This window comes from Centroberyx gerrardi, chromosome 14 (assembly GCF_048128805.1).
Source record: "Centroberyx gerrardi isolate f3 chromosome 14, fCenGer3.hap1.cur.20231027, whole genome shotgun sequence".
Lineage (NCBI taxonomy): Eukaryota > Metazoa > Chordata > Actinopteri > Beryciformes > Berycidae > Centroberyx > Centroberyx gerrardi.
The window spans coordinates 9,805,422-9,824,749 of NC_136010.1; the positions used below are offsets into that span (position 1 = coordinate 9,805,422).

At 46.0% G+C, this 19,328-nt stretch overlaps 1 protein-coding gene across 5 annotated transcripts in view; it reads right to left on the minus strand.

The window, feature by feature from the left end:
* Positions 1 to 7,366: 7,366 nt before the first annotated feature.
* Positions 7,367 to 19,328, minus strand: part of rerea (arginine-glutamic acid dipeptide (RE) repeats a) — a 98,438-nt gene continuing 86,476 nt past the window's right edge. For 3 of the 5 annotated variants that reach the window (XM_078288113.1, XM_071908787.2, XM_078288114.1), the window contains 11 exons: positions 15,532 to 15,694; positions 15,302 to 15,394; positions 14,478 to 14,677; positions 13,993 to 14,154; positions 13,777 to 13,890; positions 12,292 to 13,670; positions 11,388 to 11,610; positions 10,569 to 11,286; positions 9,980 to 10,147; positions 9,673 to 9,853; positions 7,367 to 9,555 (listed from right to left, as the gene is read on the minus strand). In XM_078288113.1, coding sequence (XP_078144239.1) covers positions 9,522 to 9,555; positions 9,673 to 9,853; positions 9,980 to 10,147; positions 10,569 to 11,286; positions 11,388 to 11,610; positions 12,292 to 13,670; positions 13,777 to 13,890; positions 13,993 to 14,154; positions 14,478 to 14,677; positions 15,302 to 15,394; positions 15,532 to 15,694 — 3,435 coding nt within the window. In that variant the 3' untranslated portion in view covers positions 7,367 to 9,521. The remainder of the gene's footprint in view (positions 9,556 to 9,672; positions 9,854 to 9,979; positions 10,148 to 10,568; positions 11,287 to 11,387; positions 11,611 to 12,291; positions 13,671 to 13,776; positions 13,891 to 13,992; positions 14,155 to 14,477; positions 14,678 to 15,301; positions 15,395 to 15,531; positions 15,695 to 19,328) is intronic. The other 2 variants (XM_071908788.2, XM_078288115.1) reach the window with 1 other exon arrangement.

Consider the following 19,328-nt stretch of genomic DNA (forward strand, 5'->3'; position numbering starts at 1 on the left):
AGTTTGGTCCACAACCTCCTCACTGCTCTCAGCTGGTGAAAGCTCCACAGCCAGGGGATTAACCACAGCCTCTGATTAGCTGCCTGCTACTGTACCCAGAGGGGGTTTGGTTCTCAAATCACAAATGCTCACTGTCCCCCCCACCCCCCCCACCACAGATCACAGTTCTCATAAGATGCTGTATTCTTCTGGATTGTCATCATTACAAAGATATCAAATATATATATCAAATATTGAGGTTTTTCTTGGAAGTTTTTCATTGCATTTTCTAAGGCTGGTGGTGCTGGGCAGGTTAGGCTGTGTAGAATAGGCAGGCTGTTATGTCTTGCTAAAATCTGCTTGTGCTTTTCCTGATGTTTGTCCTGTATCATTCTGTTCTATATTGTTTAGGCTCATTCTGTACAGTCCTTTGAGATATGCATGTGATATAGGGCTATACAAATAAACAAACTTGAACGTGGTCAAATGTTTCTCCCTCCTGTCATGACAATTTATGATAAGTATTTACATGCAGTGGATTATGTAGCTCGACTGACAGCTGTAAGTCTGAGGAGCCCGACCCCGTACTGCTGATACAGTGCTGTCAGGCCAAATATTAAGAGAGCGCTCTTGGTTCCTTAGTGTAAAAACCACATGTTCTCTATAAACCTACTGTGGTATGCTGTGTCAACCAGAGACCAAACATACAGGCCTTTAAAGGGGAAATGAACTGATATTTCCTCTAGTTTCTTTTCTTCTTTTTTTTGTTTTATCAGAAAAAGTATCTTCTGTTTTCCATAGAGACTTTGCCCTTTGACCCTGACTGCTGTTTCTATAGAGCAAAATGAACTGGGAGGCAAAGCATATTAACGCAATTATTATTTGGATTAATTCTTCCTTTAATAGTCAATGGCCAAGCATAAAATTCAGCATTTGTTGAACTAATCCTTATCAGTGTAATATGGCCAATTTGCAGTCTTAATATTGATAAATTCAAACAGAATATAAAAAAACAGCAGATCAGATATGTTCATTTGGTTCAAGCCATTTTCTCCCACAGTCTTATTATCTTGTGAAATGGAGCAGAAAACATGTGGTATGGGAAAGGCAATAGGGAGAGAGAAACCAGGCCTCGGTGTAAAATATGTGATGGCAGAGGTGCTGGAGAGGGTCTATTACGGTTGAATCTTCCCAGAGATGCTATTTTCATCTAAGATAAATTGCACTCTGGAGCAGGGACAAATATTGTGCTCGCTGCCTCTTCTTCTTTTGATAACCAAGGTGAGCGAGGAGGCCTGGAGCGGCATGCATTTAAACATCTTCTTTGGCCATCTCCTGGGTGGCGCTTGTCCTCAGGGCCTTGAAAGCTGCCTTTACCCGCCCGCCGGTGAGTTTATCGGCAAGCGGCCCGCAGTCGCAGAACACTCTCTTCCACGGACTCACGCCGAAGATTAATTACACGGTGGAGGTGAGGGAAAAAACAAAGGCCAATCCATCTGCGTCAGGGCAAGTGGACAGCCCCGCGGCGCAGCGGGTGAACGCGCTGGCACCACCATCTATCACAGGGACGGCCATTACACAAACACAAGGTCAGGGTGCTCCCTGTCTCTCCTGGCCCCCGAGCCACAGCATGGCAGCCTCAGTCGCACCTCCAGGCCCTCTGGCTGCCCCTCAGCACACCTTTTACTTCCCTATCCTACTTCCTTGTTTACCACAACCACTGGAACACAAAGAGAGGGGGCTAACCCGGCTCCGTGCCGCAGGAAAAGCCAATACTGGGTTACTTCGAGGTAGCAGGCGACTGACAGCATGCTATCAGTCCTGGCCCACAGACTGATGATAGCTGAGGAAATTGCTGAGGAGTAGAAGCCATTTACTGGCTGTGATTTATTTAGCTGTGGCGCTGTTGCTACCCTGAGACAGGCAGGCTTTATAAGGCTGCCACAGCGAGTATGACAGGCTGGGGTCAGGCCTGGGTTATCTGCATGTGGTGAGCCTGTGTAAGGCTGCTGACCTGGAGCCTATCAGGTAGCTCAATTAATGATATGGGCATTGGATCACCAAATCACATCTGGTACACTTCCATTCACAGACATTACACATGGAACTGAAAAGTTACCATGTTATTAAAATTGGTCTTGATTGGTCGTGATATTGACATGAATGACGAATATGGGAAAATATAGATGCTCAGATATAATTGTATTAATTTCTTTACTGTGTTAAAACTAAAAGCTGAACTGAATGTCTATGTGTAGCGTTGCTGGCAGCATGGAGGCAGTTGTCCATTATTTAAAGAGGGAGTCTCCTGAGAACTAGTCCTCTGTTACAGTGCAGCCTTCTGTACAAAGAAAGAATCAAAGCAAACTGCACACTTTACATTTCAATAGAACAATAGAAAAACAAAACACAAACCGGAAGCAAGCAAACAAAGCAAATTTGTTTGCTTGCTTAAATGACATCACTAAAACAATTTTTGCGATGTAAATCAGACTTGGACCTGATGACTCTGACTTTGCACGCACAAGCCTTGAGACTCGACTCTGACTTGTGGCATGATGACTTTAATGAATTCATTTTCCGTGGCATTGGTGTTAATCTGATGTGTAGTTTATGAAGTTTCATTGTTATCATATGTTATTGTTTATTGTTTGTTATTATTCTCTCACAGTAGCAATATCGTGCTTCATTTTACCAGCATCTGCCAATGTAGTTTGTCAAATAAACTGCAAAAAATGTAGATTAGAATAAAGAAACTAGTTAGTGAATACAGTAAAGATATAGGCCCATCCCAAATGAAACAGCACAGTCTGGTTTGCTAGTTAGTTCAGGGACTTAGGAAAAAAATATCAAGCACACTGGTTCACTGTATCCTTTTCTGGAATAATTTACTCACTTAGGAAAGATTTAGGCCGTATTTTCTAAAGGTGAAAACAATTACGAACAATCCTTGACTTGGCTAAAATCTTTTAGTTAAATTGACCTAATTTGGCCTTCCAAGACTTGGACATATCGACTTGAGACTTAGTTGGAGCTCGGACAGAGTGAATCGATCCCATCCATTTATTCCACATAGTACCACAGTGGCAGAGCAGAGTCCATCCTTCAGATGAAATCCCACTGTGCACACCTGAGATTACAGGAGCTGACTACAGTAAACTGCCATTTCTCTGATTGGTTTTAAATAAGAAAGAGACCCTAAAAGTAAAATAGGAATGTTATTGACAAAAACTCTCTAGCAAAGGTGAATAAATTGATGTCATTTTCAATATACTCTATTTTTTCTGTGCTTTTGGGGTAGTACTGGAGGTGGAGGGGCAAAGGCCACGGCATTAAACTCACATAAGGCGATGGAGAAAAGTTGTCTATTCACAGTTTCTGTTTATTTCATATACTTTACATAATATAAATGACAAAAAAAAAGAATAAAATGCCACCATCTGTGCCATCCAGCTGGTTGAATGAGGAATCAGGGCAAACTGAAGTGCTTGAGGAATGAATGAGCGCTAACTGGTGGAATGAATCATACAGGTGCATGCTGCTTTTTTTTGTAGTAAAGGTCAAGGCATCAAATAGACTTCTGGATTATATCATAGCTGCAATTTATGAAACCCAGTGTCTGTGCAAATTGGTTTAATACTCATAATGATTCGTCTCTGATTTTTAGACATGACCAGAAATATTGAAGATTAAAGGCCCAATCTGTAACTGCAGTATGGTTCCCCACCTCTGGCTTTTTTTTTTTACATAATGATTTACTGGATTTAAGATTATTAAAGAAATGTTTGTATTTTTTGGTTTGAGGACTGACAGAATTTTCTAGGGTTTGTGAATGCGAGGGTTAAACAAGCCTGTATTTGAGTTATAATGGGTTGAAAGAAACACACATGACTACACATTAAATTTTGTTTCTTTAAATTCATTCTGGGTTTCTTTCGACTTTAAACAAAGTGGTAGTAAGTCACTGGACAGCCTGAACTCTTATTTATTTTCATCTACAAAATAAATTTGACAGAGTGCACCGCCAAAAGAACCAATTTCACTCCACTGTCCCAATATTTTGAGTGGACCGTGGAAGACGTTTATGCAGACTATTGCCCCAACAGTCTCCTATTTTGTTGCCCTTCAGATTTTCCATGGAGTGAGTGGTGAATTGAAACGCTGCAGTATGAAGGAGCCGAAACATCAGGTCTGTGTGACTCTGACAGTGCACAGACGGAGCAATAAGAAACATGTATGAGGACAGCTAGAGTGCAATACCCAGGGCTTACTGCGCTCCAGCAGCATAGGCACAGTCCTACTAAAAGTTAAGTCTGTGCCAGCTGCATGTTTTATGACAACACATTAAAGAGGAGTCTGGAAGTCTAGCATGTGAGCCTTGCATTGTCTATTCTATTCTCTGCCAACAAGGAACCAAACCTGGCACGCTTTATTGAACAAAGAATTCCTACGGCTCTGACTAGAGGCTATTCCCTTGAAATCCAGCGCAAGACAATAGACGGTGGGAGACGCAGAGGGGGAACAGGGAGTGTGGGAGAGTGAGAGGCAGTGTGTGAGGTTTGTGGTAGGCGTCGGCAGGGGCCTCCAGAGGGTGTGTGTTGTGTGTGTGTGTGTGTGTGTGCGTGTTGGGAGCGGGTGAGGAATGCTCAGCCTGGGCCAGTGGCTGCGCTGGGCTGATCTGCTGGTGCAGACAAGGGGGAATCCAGATCGGCTATGACAGGAATGCGAGAGCAGGATATCATTAGAAGCATGGGAGCTGCAGCCCAGGCCCCAAACACACAGCGGGGAGATGAGATACGGCAATGCAAATACACACACACACACAAAGATACGCAGAGTCGCAGAGCGGCAGAGGCAAACACAGACACACAGATGGACAGACACACACAGGGAAAGTCATTACTGCGCACATGCTGGGAGAGTACATGGGTAGTTTAAGGCGGGTCAAAATGGCAGCCGACTTTTGGACACAAGACATGAAATATTATGCTTTGGAATGCAGGCCTGCAGTACAGTACACGCCCTCCGCCATCCATTTCACTGTCTCCCTGCTGGAGATAAAAGAGCCAGCGTCTTTCTCCTGTCTCCTCTGTTTATCAGAGTTAATCCTCAGGTCTGAACTACCGGACCACACACTGCCAGCACGCTCCTTACAGCACCTGCGCTGACCCGAAGGGGACTCGCCGCCTCAGACGGATACATGATCAGCGGTTGGTGTGAGGGAACAGCAGGCCGTAATTACAGGAAGCGAGGAGCTGGGGAGGGGAGGGGAGGGGAGGGGAGAGACTGGGCAAACTCTGGGTCAGCTAGCTACAGCGATCTGGAGGATGTTGTTGTGTGTTTTGTGTGTACAATGCTGCAGAGTGGGACCCGCTGCCTCAGAATAACACGATACAGCCGGTCTCCAGGCTGTGGCAGCAGGTTTGTTTTGTGAAGGATGCAGAGGCTGTGTTCTCTGTGGGACAGCTATTCACATTTTAAAGGGATAGTTGACTAGAACTGCAAAAAAAATAAACATTTGTGTACTTGAAAGCTGAATGTATCTGCAACTGGAAGTTATGTTTTAAAATACAAACAGAAGTCAACTCCCAAGCTTAGTAATCACTCCACTATCTATGTTGCTTTAACCTCTCCCTGGAAATGGAGGTTGTTTGAACTGGTAAAATATTCACATGCCTGAAACACACTGAAGTACAGGGCCAAAACTTTATTTTAAATAATATGCATGTACACCTATCTAGGACGGACTCATTTGAATTTAAAATGCCTTTAATTGCCTTTATTTGCATGCATCATTTTCCTACAGCTGTGCACAATTTATTGAATATCATTTTCATTTTGCTTCTTTCCTTTTGCCTGCTCAGTTAACTGGTCAGTCCAGCTCTGTTTGAATGAGTGAAATTCTACTTTTTTCCAGAAAATAAGGAATCCAGAAAATATTGAATTATCAACAGAAAACATGGAACCGATGACCTCTTTCCTTCTACACATAAAGCAATGAAAAGGGCCCCAGCTGTTGTATCATGTCCCTGGTTATCTCTAATTCAGAAAGTGGAGGAGGTGCACTAGAAGAGCCGATTTGCTGTGTGTGTCAACACAGCTCTTTTTGGATAAACACAGCCTGCTCGGCTGCAGGGCGGCCACAGAGCTACCCGCTGAAGGAACACCGCTACCTTCCAACTCAACGCACTAATAGCATGTAGGCTCCACTCTGCCACCGAGCATCACACTCAGCAGCAGGCCCAGCGGAGCGAAAGGAGAGACAGCAGAACGGAGAAGATGAGGAGGCTCTATGTCCAAGACCTCTCGCAACAGACAATACGCTCCCTGTGAACAGCACAAGACATATTGCTATTCAGACAGAAAGACCAGATTTCTGAGACTGTGTATCCTTGTGTGGCTGCCTGAGGGGTACACACAGTATTATGAGAAGGATTTGAGTTGACACAAGTCACAGTCGCTCCATCGCCGGTGTGGAGGAGGAGGAGGCTAGATGAATTATTCAACCAGCCAGCGCTGCTCGGTTCTGACGTCTTGTTGTGTCTTATGGGGAGGTGAGGCGAGCCAGCAACAACAAGCAGCACCTCCTCGCAAGGCGGCCGTCACATGACAGCCCCAGGATAGAGCATCCAAGGAACCTCGATTTTCCCGAGGACAGGGCATCATTTCAGAGAGCGGCAGAAGAATAATAGCTCCCTCTCAAAATGACAGCCATCGCTGCGGCACACCATCACAGATTGCTGGTCTATCACTCCCCACACACAGGATGAAATGACAACTCTGCCCCGCTGATAGCAAGGCAGCTCAGCCTGAGTAGGTGTTCCTTCTGGCTTAGCCCGGGCTTTGATGTTATTATACCATAACGGCGCAATATTCAGCTCCGAGATTCACTACCTGCTGCTGGGGCGGTCTCATAAAGCACAGTGTTTGTGAAACTGAGAAAATGGAAGGTTGAAGAATTGGAACAGCAATCCTCTATCCATTTTGTAACACATTTCCCCCCGTCAACCGAAAGTTGTATTATTCAAGAGCAAATGTAGGACAGGAGTATTATCAAAATAGAGGCACAAACAGTCCCTCTGCTTAACTGAAATAGAAATAGAATAGAAACAGAATATGGAGGTATAAAGTGTACATTTCTGCTGTCTTCCTGGTGGATGCCAGCCAGTGAATGATCAGTGAGTAATTCAAAATGTTTACCCTTTAAAACAGGATTAATGTGTCTCATGGCTGCTGAGATTTAATACTAAGGCACAGGTTAAGAATTCTACAGTCAATCCATTTACTACCAGCTGCTACTGTATATCATAACAGTTAAGAATTTACAGAAATATACATTCAGTTCATAGATGTATCACAAAGCATAACAAAAGGATAAAATCATATCTTGTGGTGTAACTTAGTCGTTTATTTTAATTCCACAAATTTTTCAAAAAAATTACAAAATACTCAAATGGAGAGAACACAGGACTCACAATTTTTCTTATTATTTCTACTTTTTGTTTACATTGTGTCATCCCATGGCGACTACTAATATATACAATAAGCTTCAAGATACCAGTATATATATAAATCTTAGCAGTCAGAATTTACATTCTGCTATTGCCGCTTTGAAACAAGAAGCTAAACCATTGACAACACTTAACATCAAAGGTTTCGGAGACACAAAAGAGGGACTAAAAGGCAAGGGAATCGTCAGGAAACGAGGCAAAGGAAGATGAGGAGTACATCAGAAGAGAGAGACAGGAATCGGTAGAAGATGGCAAGACGGAGTGACAGGTTCTTGTCAGGGCTTGAAAGACTTTTTAATTTTTAAGGGGGCATGACTTGGATTATATTTTCAAGCATTCAAATGGATGTCGTCAATTATAGTGCTCAAAGGGAGAATATGATCACTTTCAAACTAAGTACAGCTTCTTTGTGTGGTTAAAAAAAAAAAAAAAATGCAAAACAAAAAGCCACAGTTTTCTAAGTGTCCATGACAGTCAAAAGGTCTTAGCGCATGGAACAAATAAAGAACTCATATCTCATGGCCACAGAACAAGGAAAAAAAAAGCAAACATGGGCGAATGTACACTGGTATGACAGGTGAACATTACTTGTAACAGTCAGTGGCACACACACAACACACCACCCCTGAGACCCAGGAGGCTGTGTGTATCCCTAAGGAACCTAGGCAAAGGAAAACATTGTGGGGAAACACATACACACACCATCATCGACCCTCCACCTCCTGGTCGTCACGTGTAGGCAGGCCCCCTCTAGTGTCACAGTGAACATTATTACAGCCTGGCTGGAGGATGACCCGGCCAGATATGAGCCCTGCAACAAACATGAATGACTAGACCAGGTAAAAGAAGGGCACACCACAACACATCTAGCACCGACACACAACCATTCACACGTTAAAACAATCCTAAAGTCCTATTAGGCTCCCATTATAGTGTAGAAACGTTAAAATTCAGTTCCCGATAATCGGTCACAGAACTGGAATTAAAAGAACATGAAGCGAGTTTACATTTCTTCAGTTCAGCCAAATATGTTTCTAATGTCAAAATTCATAAAATCCATAGTTAAAATCTCTCTAAAAACAGTAATGAAATATTTTTTCATTTTGTTGACTTAAATACTGATTTTAAGCAGAAGGATAAAACCAATTGGTGGAGCTCAAGGATACACTCTCAGTGCAAATTTTTTTTTTTTCCCATGGCTTTAGTGTGCGCTCCACAGAAGCCTCAGTGGCGACCGTGTCACCTTTTCAAGTGTTTCAAATCATTAACTCAACGTGTTGAGTTTAGACATTCTGACAATCTGGTGCGTGTCAAAGGTGTGTGATGAATGGATGTGGGTGTGACAGCTTTATGGTTTACATAATGGATGTGGGACTAAATCTTACACAGCGATGTCAGAGGAACGTCACACCTGAACCTTAACTCTCTCAGAAACCGCTGTCTGCTCATATAATGCCATGGTGCTCCCCTCTGAAACAAGGGATAATGCATCAAAACAAATATATTGGAGGTTGAAACGACTTGGTTTGGAGTCCACACCTAGTAATAATAATAATTATAATAATAATTATATGTTTATATATACTATTTACAGACTCAAAAACGCCATGCTGTAGCTTTTCTTAAAATTATGAAAAACCTCCAACAATGTATTAAAATAAATGTTGAATTTAAGATAGCACTTGTTATTTTTCCATAAACGGCCTGACCGGTCTTGTCTTTTTTTGTTGATAAGCACAGTGTCTTGTTCTAGCACCTACAAAAACGTCAGGGAAGCTTGTCATGCAGGAGTCTTGAGGACGTTGTCACTACTGGCTATATACCAAAGAAAGTCAATGTCTTGAAAAATAATAAAAAAAAGTCCTTGACAGGAACAAAAACAAATATCAGAAGAATTCTCAGACGATCCACTTGGCCTTTTCCGTTCTTCAAAACTGAATGTGTTCAGAGGAAACTCGAGTGCCTCTGCAAGACTGTTCTGTAACAACTTCCCGTGTCCTGCGCCTGTTTAGCTCTGCCTCCCTTGGCTGGTTACAGCTGCTTGTCGCTCTCCTTCTTCAGCCGGCTGAAACACAACAACATCTAGCTTCAATATCTGGAAGATCTTTTCAAAATAGAGGCATATCCAGTCCATTTCATTTTTGTTTTCCCTTTATTTTTCTATATGTGTTGCACATCTGACCTGTAGTAGTCCTCCTGGCCAGGCAGCGGCCCTCCGTGCATGTGGTGGTGTCCGTGGAGCCACTGCTGCTCCATGGCCAGCCTCTGGAGCTCAGCTGACTGGGCATGCATGGCCTGGAGCTGGTGGGCTGCCGACATGGGGGGCGGCAGACCTCCTTGTAGTTCCCGTGGGTATGGAGTACCTGGAGAAGACACACATAAGAGATTTGATCAGGGGATAGCAGAGCTTTTCATATCCAAAAAGATTAGACTGATAAATTGACTGTGATATTAATGTTAATAAGAGTTGATATTGGCTGAGAACTTACCAAAGACTGGGTGGCGCAGCATCTCGTGTTCATGCGGCTGGCCAAGGAGCGGGTTGGGGATGGCGCCGGGCGGGTAAGGGAAGCGGGCCAGGTGCGGTCCGGCCAGGGGATCTACTGCCAACGGATGGGCCCCAGAACCTGGGGGACATACAAGGCATTCACCACCGCCTTCTGGGTGTCAGTCTTTTAGGGTCAAGGTACACTCATCAACAGATAATGTATCACAGACATTGCATGCCACAGCATGACTGAAAGAGTTTAAACAGCAAATACCAAGTAAAACGTTTCATTCCAAAATTAGATATCCACCATTTCCAATGACAAACTGACTGACAAAATGGTGGCTAGCAAAAAAATAACATTTTAGTCAATGTAATTGTTTGTGTTTTTCCAATATTGAGCAATGAACATCAGAATATTTATTTTTCTCAAAATCAATATAGGTTTTGGAATGCAGCTCTTCAAGCTACTCTCCAAGCATTCCTTATGATTTCATTGGTTGGTAAGCGTATTCATATTTTTTCAACATTTAAACTGTAATGTGTAATTAACAGTGATATTGATGTATACAAGCAGGGCTTTCTCTCACCTTGGTGCAGGGGGTCTTGCTGGTGGAGATGGAGGTGTGAGTGAATGTGCGAGTGCTGGTGGTGGTGCGGCGTGACGTTGAACATCTGTAGGCGGGCGATGGGGTCATTGGCCACCGAGGCCATCCTCTCAGCGTGGAGTCTCTCTGCAGCCAACCGCTCTGGGTAGCTCATCTCCGGCCGCAGCTGAGGCCCGGCGAGGGCCAGCCGCTCACGCTCTAAAGGGTTCAGGCCCGGGTGGAAGGAGGCGAAGGGGTGCGGGCCGGCCATGGGGGGCAACGTGATGGCCCCGTGCCGGGCAAAGTGCTCCATGGGGTTTGTTGAGGGGTGTAGACTGTCCAGCTCTGGAGGCTTGACCTCGAAGCCAGGTTTCATCCTTTCCCTCAGCTCCCTCTCGCGAATCTCCCTCTCGCGCATCTCCCGCTCTCGCAGCTCACGCTCCCGCATGCCCGGGTCGGCGTTGTACAGGCCGGGCATGTGATAGGCCAGCAGGGGGTCTGCGGGGTTGAGGGAAACGAAGAAGGGGTGGTTGCGATTGGTGGGGGACATGACGTGGGGACGGGCGTACTCGCTGAGGGTGCGCAGGGCAGGGGTGTCGGGGCCGATGTACGGAGGCACGGCTGCAATAGTAGTGGGAGGGCCGTCAAAGGGCGGACGCATGTGGGCGGGGCCGCCCATGTGGGGCTCGCCCATTCTGCCCTCATGTGATGAACTGGCTTTCTGTGAGGAGAGAGATACCATGTTTAGTAACAAATTCTAAAGAAAATTTTTAACCACCGCCAAACAGAGGTAAAGGGAGACGAACTAAACCAAGAACTCACCGCAGCTCTCTCTGCTTCCTTTTCTCGTTCCCGCTCTCTTTCTCGCTCTTTTTCCCTCTCTCTTTCTTTCTCCTTCTCTTCCCTTGCTTTCTGTTCTACCTCTCTCTTGGCTTTCTCCAGAGCCTCCTCTCGTTTCTTGGCCAGTTTGGAAGAAGCCAGCGGAGTGAAGTAGTAGTCTGTCCTAGCACACGAGTTGTAGCCTCGGTCCAGGCACTTGTAGAACCTATGGTCATGGTGGAGAAAAAACATTTAATACCATCAACATTTACTCAACAGAACATTCTGAATTCAGTTTCAGTTCATAAATGAATACTTGTTACATATAGACAGAACATACTAGAGACAAGGAATTCCTGCTTCATTTTGCATCTCCAGTAGCAAGATAATGTTCCATTAGATGAAAGATAGATGGCTTATGTTAGCCACATTAGGCCATTATTCAAAAGGAAACAAACTCCCTTGGCATTCACTTTTGCTGCTATGATGACTATGTATTAAGAATCTCATTGATATTCATTGGCAGTCTGAGAGCCACTTAAGCACAAGGCAACTACAGATACTCATATTCAGATGCCTCAGTTCACTCACATCTCACTGTAATTAATCTCCCAGCTCTCCATCCTGGATAATTCCAAGCCATCAGCCACTCAGAGCTCAAGGCTAATTGTGGCCTTGGATGCCTGTTTTGCTGAGGACATTCAATTTGCTGCGTACATCAAAGCCTTAAAATCTGAAGGCAGAGACTCTTTGTTGTTGATGTTTTTGAGAGCTAATCAGCATCCCCAGACAAGACAGTCAGCAGCTCTCCAGACTGTTGATAAACAACAGCTTGGGCAGGTGTATTTTTTTTTTTTTTACAGCTAGTGTGGGGGTGGAAGTCAGTGTGAGTGTTGGGCAGACATACCGTGCTGATTGGCTGGCGTGGCTGGGCGTATTGACGACGGTGGGCTCGGGGGAGGGGCTTCTCTGTGGGGGTGGCGGGCTCTCTGGCTCTTCTGTCTCGTCCAGAGGCTCCTCTTTGATGTGTACAGGCGGGAGTGCAGGGCCCGGGCCAGCACAGGTGACAGAGGCAGGAAGTGGCATGGAGATGGAAGAGGAAGAGGCGGAGGAAGATGGAGGCTGTAAGCCCGGCATGGAGTTTGATGAAGACGGGGGAGGGCCGGTTGGAGGTAGAACGGTATTGAAAGGATGCGGCGGGAATGGTGGCTGTGGTGGCCCGCTGGGGTGTGAGGCTGCTGCGGAGGGGGGCAGAGGGGGAGCTGGAGGAGGCTGGTGGCTGGCTGATGGTGGGAGGCTTTGGGACTGGGTGAGAACTGGAGGCTGGGCTGGGGGAGGCTGAAGCTGCTGCCCCTGAGGCATGAGCTGGAGGGGAGGTGGGTGCGCTGATGGAGGATGGTGGGTGGATAATGAACTGAGGGGCTTGAGAGCAGGTGGTGGGGGCAAGTTGGAAGGCATCTGAGGGAACGGAGGTGCTGACAGGTGGGGTGGGTGTTTGTGGGACTGTGGATTGGGTATTTGAGGGATGGGCGTGGTGGGTGGGGGCTTGATGTGAGGCATGGACATGGGGGCGGGGGGCAGGGGCTGCTCTCGGGGAGGCTGGCCTGAGCTCTGGGTGGATGACTGGGACTGGGAGGGAGGTGTGTGTGGTCTCTGCTGTGGCTGGCCAGAGATTGACGATGGTGGGACCTGAGACTGCCCCACAGGGAAGCCCTGAGGGGGCATGGAGTGAGGGTGAGGCATGTGTGACGGGCCAGCCTGCAGTGGATGTGGCATGGGAGGAATGGGGCCGTGATGTGAGCTGGGTAATGACTGGGGTGGGACTGGGGGACCAGGAGGTGGAGCCTGAGTCATAGGTGAATGTGGAGAGGGGAGCCTTTGAGGGTGGAGGGACGCTCCTGACTGGATAAGAGACATCGGGCTAGCCTGGGGCAGAGGCTGGGGAGGTAGAGAGGTGGAGGCCGCTGTGGGGGAGACCTGTGGGGGTAGTGAGGGGGCTGAGGTTGTAGGTGGAGTGGGGGCCGTGGAGGCGGCAGAGGTGCCTGGCTGACACTGGATGACTGGGGGGTGCTGGCCCTGCAGGAGCTGCTGCTGCTGGGCAGAGGAGTCTGAGTCGCTCTCATTGTCACGGGGGCTGGGGATGCTTGGGGAGGAGCTCCGGTTATCCTGGTCAATGTCCTTAGGATCACTGCTCAGCTCCTCATTGATGCTGCGTCCATCAGAGCTCTCGCCCTCTCCCTCCCCTTCCCCCTCGCATTCTGAGGGCGAGTCGGGCCGACTCAGCTCCTGAGGGACAGAGGAGAGAGAAGTGTGAGCATCATATGACCGACTCTAGGCACTACTGCAATCCCTTAAAACACATGGATAAGCAAATCAAGCACTACAAGCTTACTTGTGTCTTGGACTTCTTTGCGCTAGCCCTCTCGGGCTCTTCTGTGTCTGACGCCCCCTTCTCTCGCTGCCGTTTGGCACTCTTCATAGGTGAGGGAGCCTCCTCCTTAATCTTCTGTGTGAACAAAGCAGATGAGACATTAGGGTATATTTCACTGAGCTTACACAGATGCATGCATAGTAAAACAAAGCTTCAAGGAGCCTATGCTGTGTGTACCTTGCTGGGCTTCTTCATGGAGTCTGTCTTGCTGTCAGTGCTGTCGGTGCTTGCTGCGCTGGGTGAGGTGCGTCCGCTGGAACGCAGGTCCTCATTGGTGGGCGAGGCTCGGCCATCAGGACTGGCTGTCTGCTTCTTACGACCACTACGTAGCGTCGACATCTGTTAACAACAAACAGAACCAGCACAAGTCACAACCAACTTAAGCCTCCACATAGTGTTGCGATATAAATTGGAAGAAATTAAGATGGACATATGTCATGTTCATTTCCAAACTTGTAATTTTGTAACTGTAACTAATCTGTAAAACCAAATATATGAAACAATGCATGATTTAGTTGTACTTGTGCTACTTGTCTAAAGACAGTTATTGCTTGATGGATGCCTGCTTTTGTAGTCTGGCTCTACATGGCTCTAGGGAGAACTCTGACGACTATGGGCGGTGAAGGTGTAAATAGAGGGATAGATGAGGAGTGTGTGCGCACCGAGCCTCGGTTCCGTCGGGTCCTCATGCTATGCTTCCCGCTGAGTCCATCCTCTTCCTCTTTGACAGGTTTGAACATAAATGGCGGCGGGTCCACAGGCTTCTCGATGGGGGGCAGCTCACCGTACTTCTTGAAGTGAATGCGGCAGTCTGTGCACAGCAAGATGTTCTCCCGGCCCCCGTGGTGCCAGTCCTTGGAGGCTGAGGAAAGCCATTTACACTTGTGAAATAACACACTCACACAGGCGGTAACAAATACAAACAATACATAGAAATGATTTCACAACCACAGCAGTATTGTAGCTACAGAGAATGTGCTTAACTAACTTTGTAAATCGACACCCAATAGATGTTTGTATTATCATTCATGCTTGAACTGAATCAAAGATAACAGCTAACAACAGTATATCAGCAGATATACTCCAACTCTGTCCTCCTAAATATTGGATTAATTCAAATTCTCACATATGAATACCAGTGGGGCCTATATGGGTTAACACTAAACAGCCAAAGTTATTAGCCACCCTTGTTGTGGTGGCAGTCATGTTAAGTGTCGTCAGATGGGAGGTTGGCACTGGGAGCCAGCTGTGTGGAAAGAGGGGAAGGATAATGAGGTGGAGAGAGTGAACGAGCTGTGGGCTCATGTCTGATTTGATCAAATTAGTCCTGACATCCTCTGATGCCCATCTGTCACACAGCGCTGGGTGGTGCGGGCTCGCACTGATCACAATCAGGATAGGAATAGTCATGTAGGTCCATATGACATCTAATCGCCTGTGAGTGTGTGTGTGTGTGTGTGTGTGTGTAGATGGAAGGCTGTCTTACTGGTGGTAAAACAGTGGCGGCAGGCGTAGCCCTTCAACTCCTGTTCGCTGTCTTCACTGTCAAAGTCATCTTCACTGGCTGAGCTGAGGTCCACTGGAGGAGTGCAAGAAAGAAAACACACTTAACGCACATCGCTCTAACACCAACAACAGAAAGTGCCACCAAAATATTCCAAGTCGTGTTTCCCTCATTTCTCTCTGCCCATTCACAGCGGGTTCAAGTATACTTACAGAACTCGCTGGAGGGGGGGCGTGAGGGAGTGTTGACAGGAGTTGAGGCAGTCCGTGTTTTGATGCGGCGGAAGACGGGCTGGCGACGGTGTCTGCGGTGGGCTCGAGAACTGGCTGCCTCGGGAGTCTTCTTCCAATAGTAGTAGAAGGTAATTAGCTCCCCCTGCAATGAAACACAGAACGGATGCTGTTGAACAGGCAAAATAACACAGGAGTACACACAGGCCACACATGTATTTGTAATAAGGAGGGAGAATCAATTTTGTGTGCAAAGAAAGATGAGGAAAATTATAAACAGCTGAAGGAGTGAACATTAACATAAGGTCCATTTACCCAAAGATACTGAACATTTGTAAAATTGCCACTCTGTGAAATATTTGAAGTTAGGTTGCACAAAATATGTGGAAAACACTCATTAGCAGTCACCACAGTATTTCACAAAGAAAGGCCACAGAGTGGGTCACTCCATGCCAGGTTTTGTAGCTGGCCGGGTGTGTTTGTGCTGCGGCCGTGTCTGTCCCAGGATTAGGCGAGGAGGCTCACTGAATGCAGGGGTATTAGGATCAGTGCATTGGTGGCTGCCTGGGTGGCAGGCGCTTGAATGGGAACAAAAGAACATGTCGGGGAGAGCTTTGGCGCTACAAATAGGGAGTGAAATGGCTCCTCGCCCCTTCACTGGAAGAGTCAATTGAACTTTAATCAAACATTCGGAGGGGCGCGCTTGCCAGCGAGCGAGACGGATAAATCCAGTGCACAAAAGGCCGCCAGGAAATCAATACCCAACTGAAACATTAACACATGCAATCATGGATCAGAAAGCACTTTGCTGAGGCAGCCTGTGCAAATTAACTGCCGCTTTCCGGCCACACTCAAAATAATACACAAGCCTTGAAAATTGGCGACAGGAGTCAGGGACAATTATGTAGTTTCCTGTGGGGTTTTGCCTTTCTCCCTCACTATGAACTCTCACTTGTTAGTGGTCTTCCACTGGCTCTATAATGAATTCATGAAGGGGTAGTGTGATTGTTAGGTGAGGTGTAAGTCACCTGTAATCTTTAAAGCCCAGAGGACACTCATCTACTATCTAAGGTCTGTTAAACTGCTGTTCAACAAAGCTCCCAGGGTTTAATGGCTATTGATTGTTTTCCTTCCCCGCTTCAGCTGGGAAACTTGACATAAATTAGTCAGTACACTGCGCTCTAAAATGCGTTAACAGCTTTGCAGCAAACAGCTTAACATCTTCTATCAAAAATTATCCAAAAGGAACAATGGCAGGAAAGGTTTTGATGAAATGATGGACATCTTAAGATGGCTATAAAAGGCTGCTCACTCTGAACACAATGTCTTCTGACTATATATTTACGCAACTGTATTAACTTCTTAGTTCTTATCTGGGTAAATGCAAGACTATCTCAGGCCTGTTGGTTCCACCATGTTTACTGTGAGAAAACATTGGCCAAGGATCACGTGGTTGTTCCTTTATCGCTTCAACAAGCCTTGTGAATATCTGACATTAAGGTACAAGATTAGTCTTTCTCAATGACTGCTTTGATTGGCAGAAACAGCTCAACTCAGTGGGCTTAGGCCAGTTTAATAAGATCTGCCTTTATGTAGCTCTTAGGAGAAATTCATATCTACCAGTGCCTGTAGGACTCCATCTTATCAGGCGAAGCAGTGCTGGGAACATTTACTGAGGGTGTTTGAGCTCAATGAAACCTTCTCACATTGCAGGGTAAATTAAGGTGCTGAGCTGTGCCAAAGCCATTGCTCCAGCATAAAACTGTCCCAAACCCCCTTGCTTGTACTAAGTTCTCAGACCGAAAGACTTCTGCAGTTGAGCACATCTGGATTAGTGGGATGGATTCCACATGCCTTGCTGAGTGGGAGCTCAGCAGAGACAAATCACCATGAGGATTCATAACACAAAGGCCAGTTAGATGAAGAGGGAATGATGCACCTTCTACTTGTGGGACAACATGTACGGTACTTCAAATAACCTTTAAAAACTATTTTTGGAAGTTCCACTTTAGAGAACACGCACATGGTGAGAGCAAAGCAGCCAAATGCCCATTATTTCCCCTAAAAGCTACTTATGCTCTATTATGTTACCATGTGTTTGTGCATCTACTTCAGCTGGTACAGAACCTTCTAGTTGTTTTTCTGAGTCTGCCTCCCTCTTTAGCCTGGCTGGTCGGTCAGGAAGGCAGGGCGCAGGTGCTAGCTGAGGGAAGGCAGGCGTCCTGATGCGAAATCTAATTGAAATGTGCAGATCAAAAGTGTCGAGTGGTGCCGAGCGCTGGCTTTGCTCTGTGCTTAATGACTGTTCTCAGCAGTGCCTCTCTGCCTCCTCGCTGCAGGCTGACAACCACACGGCCTCAACAACAGCTTGGCAGACACAGGGAAAGGTCACCCTGCCCCTCCATCACTTACACTGTGTCAAGTACCATTACATTAGGCAGGGGCTAATGAAAACATTAACTTGAGCTTTTGAATGGGAACTAACAGGTGCACTGATGAGCTTGTAAAGCCGTATGTAACTGGTGCGAAAGAAGCAGCAAAACACTCTCAAAGTCCATCTGCCGGGTTGAAAAGTTACTTCTGGTGGAGAGTGCATTGTTATATGACCAAGAAAAAATTAGGTCTGGGGTGCCCATTAAAAAAAAAAAAGTTTATTTACTTAACCAATTTTGATCTGTAGTCACATAGACAAAGGAACGATTGATCTTTCCAGAGACAAAAATTTACATGTGGAGTGGAATAATGTATGATGCCTGGATGAGAGGAGTGCTGCCGAAGATGAACATGGCATTCCTGCGGTTGAGAGGCCTCACGCTGTAAATTAGTGTCAAAGAGAGATTGACAGGTAACCTCTGCCAACCTGCCTATGTGTCAGGTTTGGTTTCTCTGAAGCCACACAAGTCCAATCTCTCAGACTGACTGTGTACGTTTCCCTATCATAAATGTCACTAAGTCTTTGTCATGCTGGCATATGCCCAAGGCAACACTGTAACTTTCATTACCTTCCGTTTCTTCTCCGAGTACATGTATATCTAATGAGGCTTCAAAAGCAAAGCTGCCCCTTCTTCATAAAATGAAGACTGCGACATAATAGAAACAATTTCATAAACCTCTACCAAAAACAATTCACTGGTATGTGGTATAAAAAAAAAAATACTTAATGGAAATGCTTGAAATAGAAATCAAGAATGGCCCTGGCCTCCGCACCATAATTTTCCCCAACCCACTAAATCATTGCAGAGCAGTACAGAGTGTGCTGCTGCTCCCCAGAACATGAGATAGTGACAACATAAGCTTGGTATTATAAGGCCTTTTAGAATGCTTCCATCTGCAGGAGCTTGCTGGCCGGTGGATTATCCGACAAGGAAAGGGCTTACCTCATATCACGACACTCAGGGCTTCCATTCCAGTTATTGCCACTTAAAATGGTAGTCTATATACAAGTATGTATGTGTGAAATTGACAGTATACGAGTTCCAGATTGTGTGCAGCAGTGTTTCCTTTACATGCATTCAACCATGGCTGAGAAACGTGGCAAGATCATCACAGAAAGATTTTTACTCTTCCCATTTTAACAATTTAAATTGCATGTCTGCTATGGTGCATTTTTGAAGGCGATGCATTGTAATTTGCAGAAACTACATGTAAAATAATCCAGGCTGTGTCTAGAGCATTAGCCGGAAATTTGTGGGATAACTATCATTACAGTGTTTGCCCTGAAAAGGGGAAAGTGTTGGCACAGTGTTGCCTCTTCTGAGATTTCACTTGCACTAGTCAGC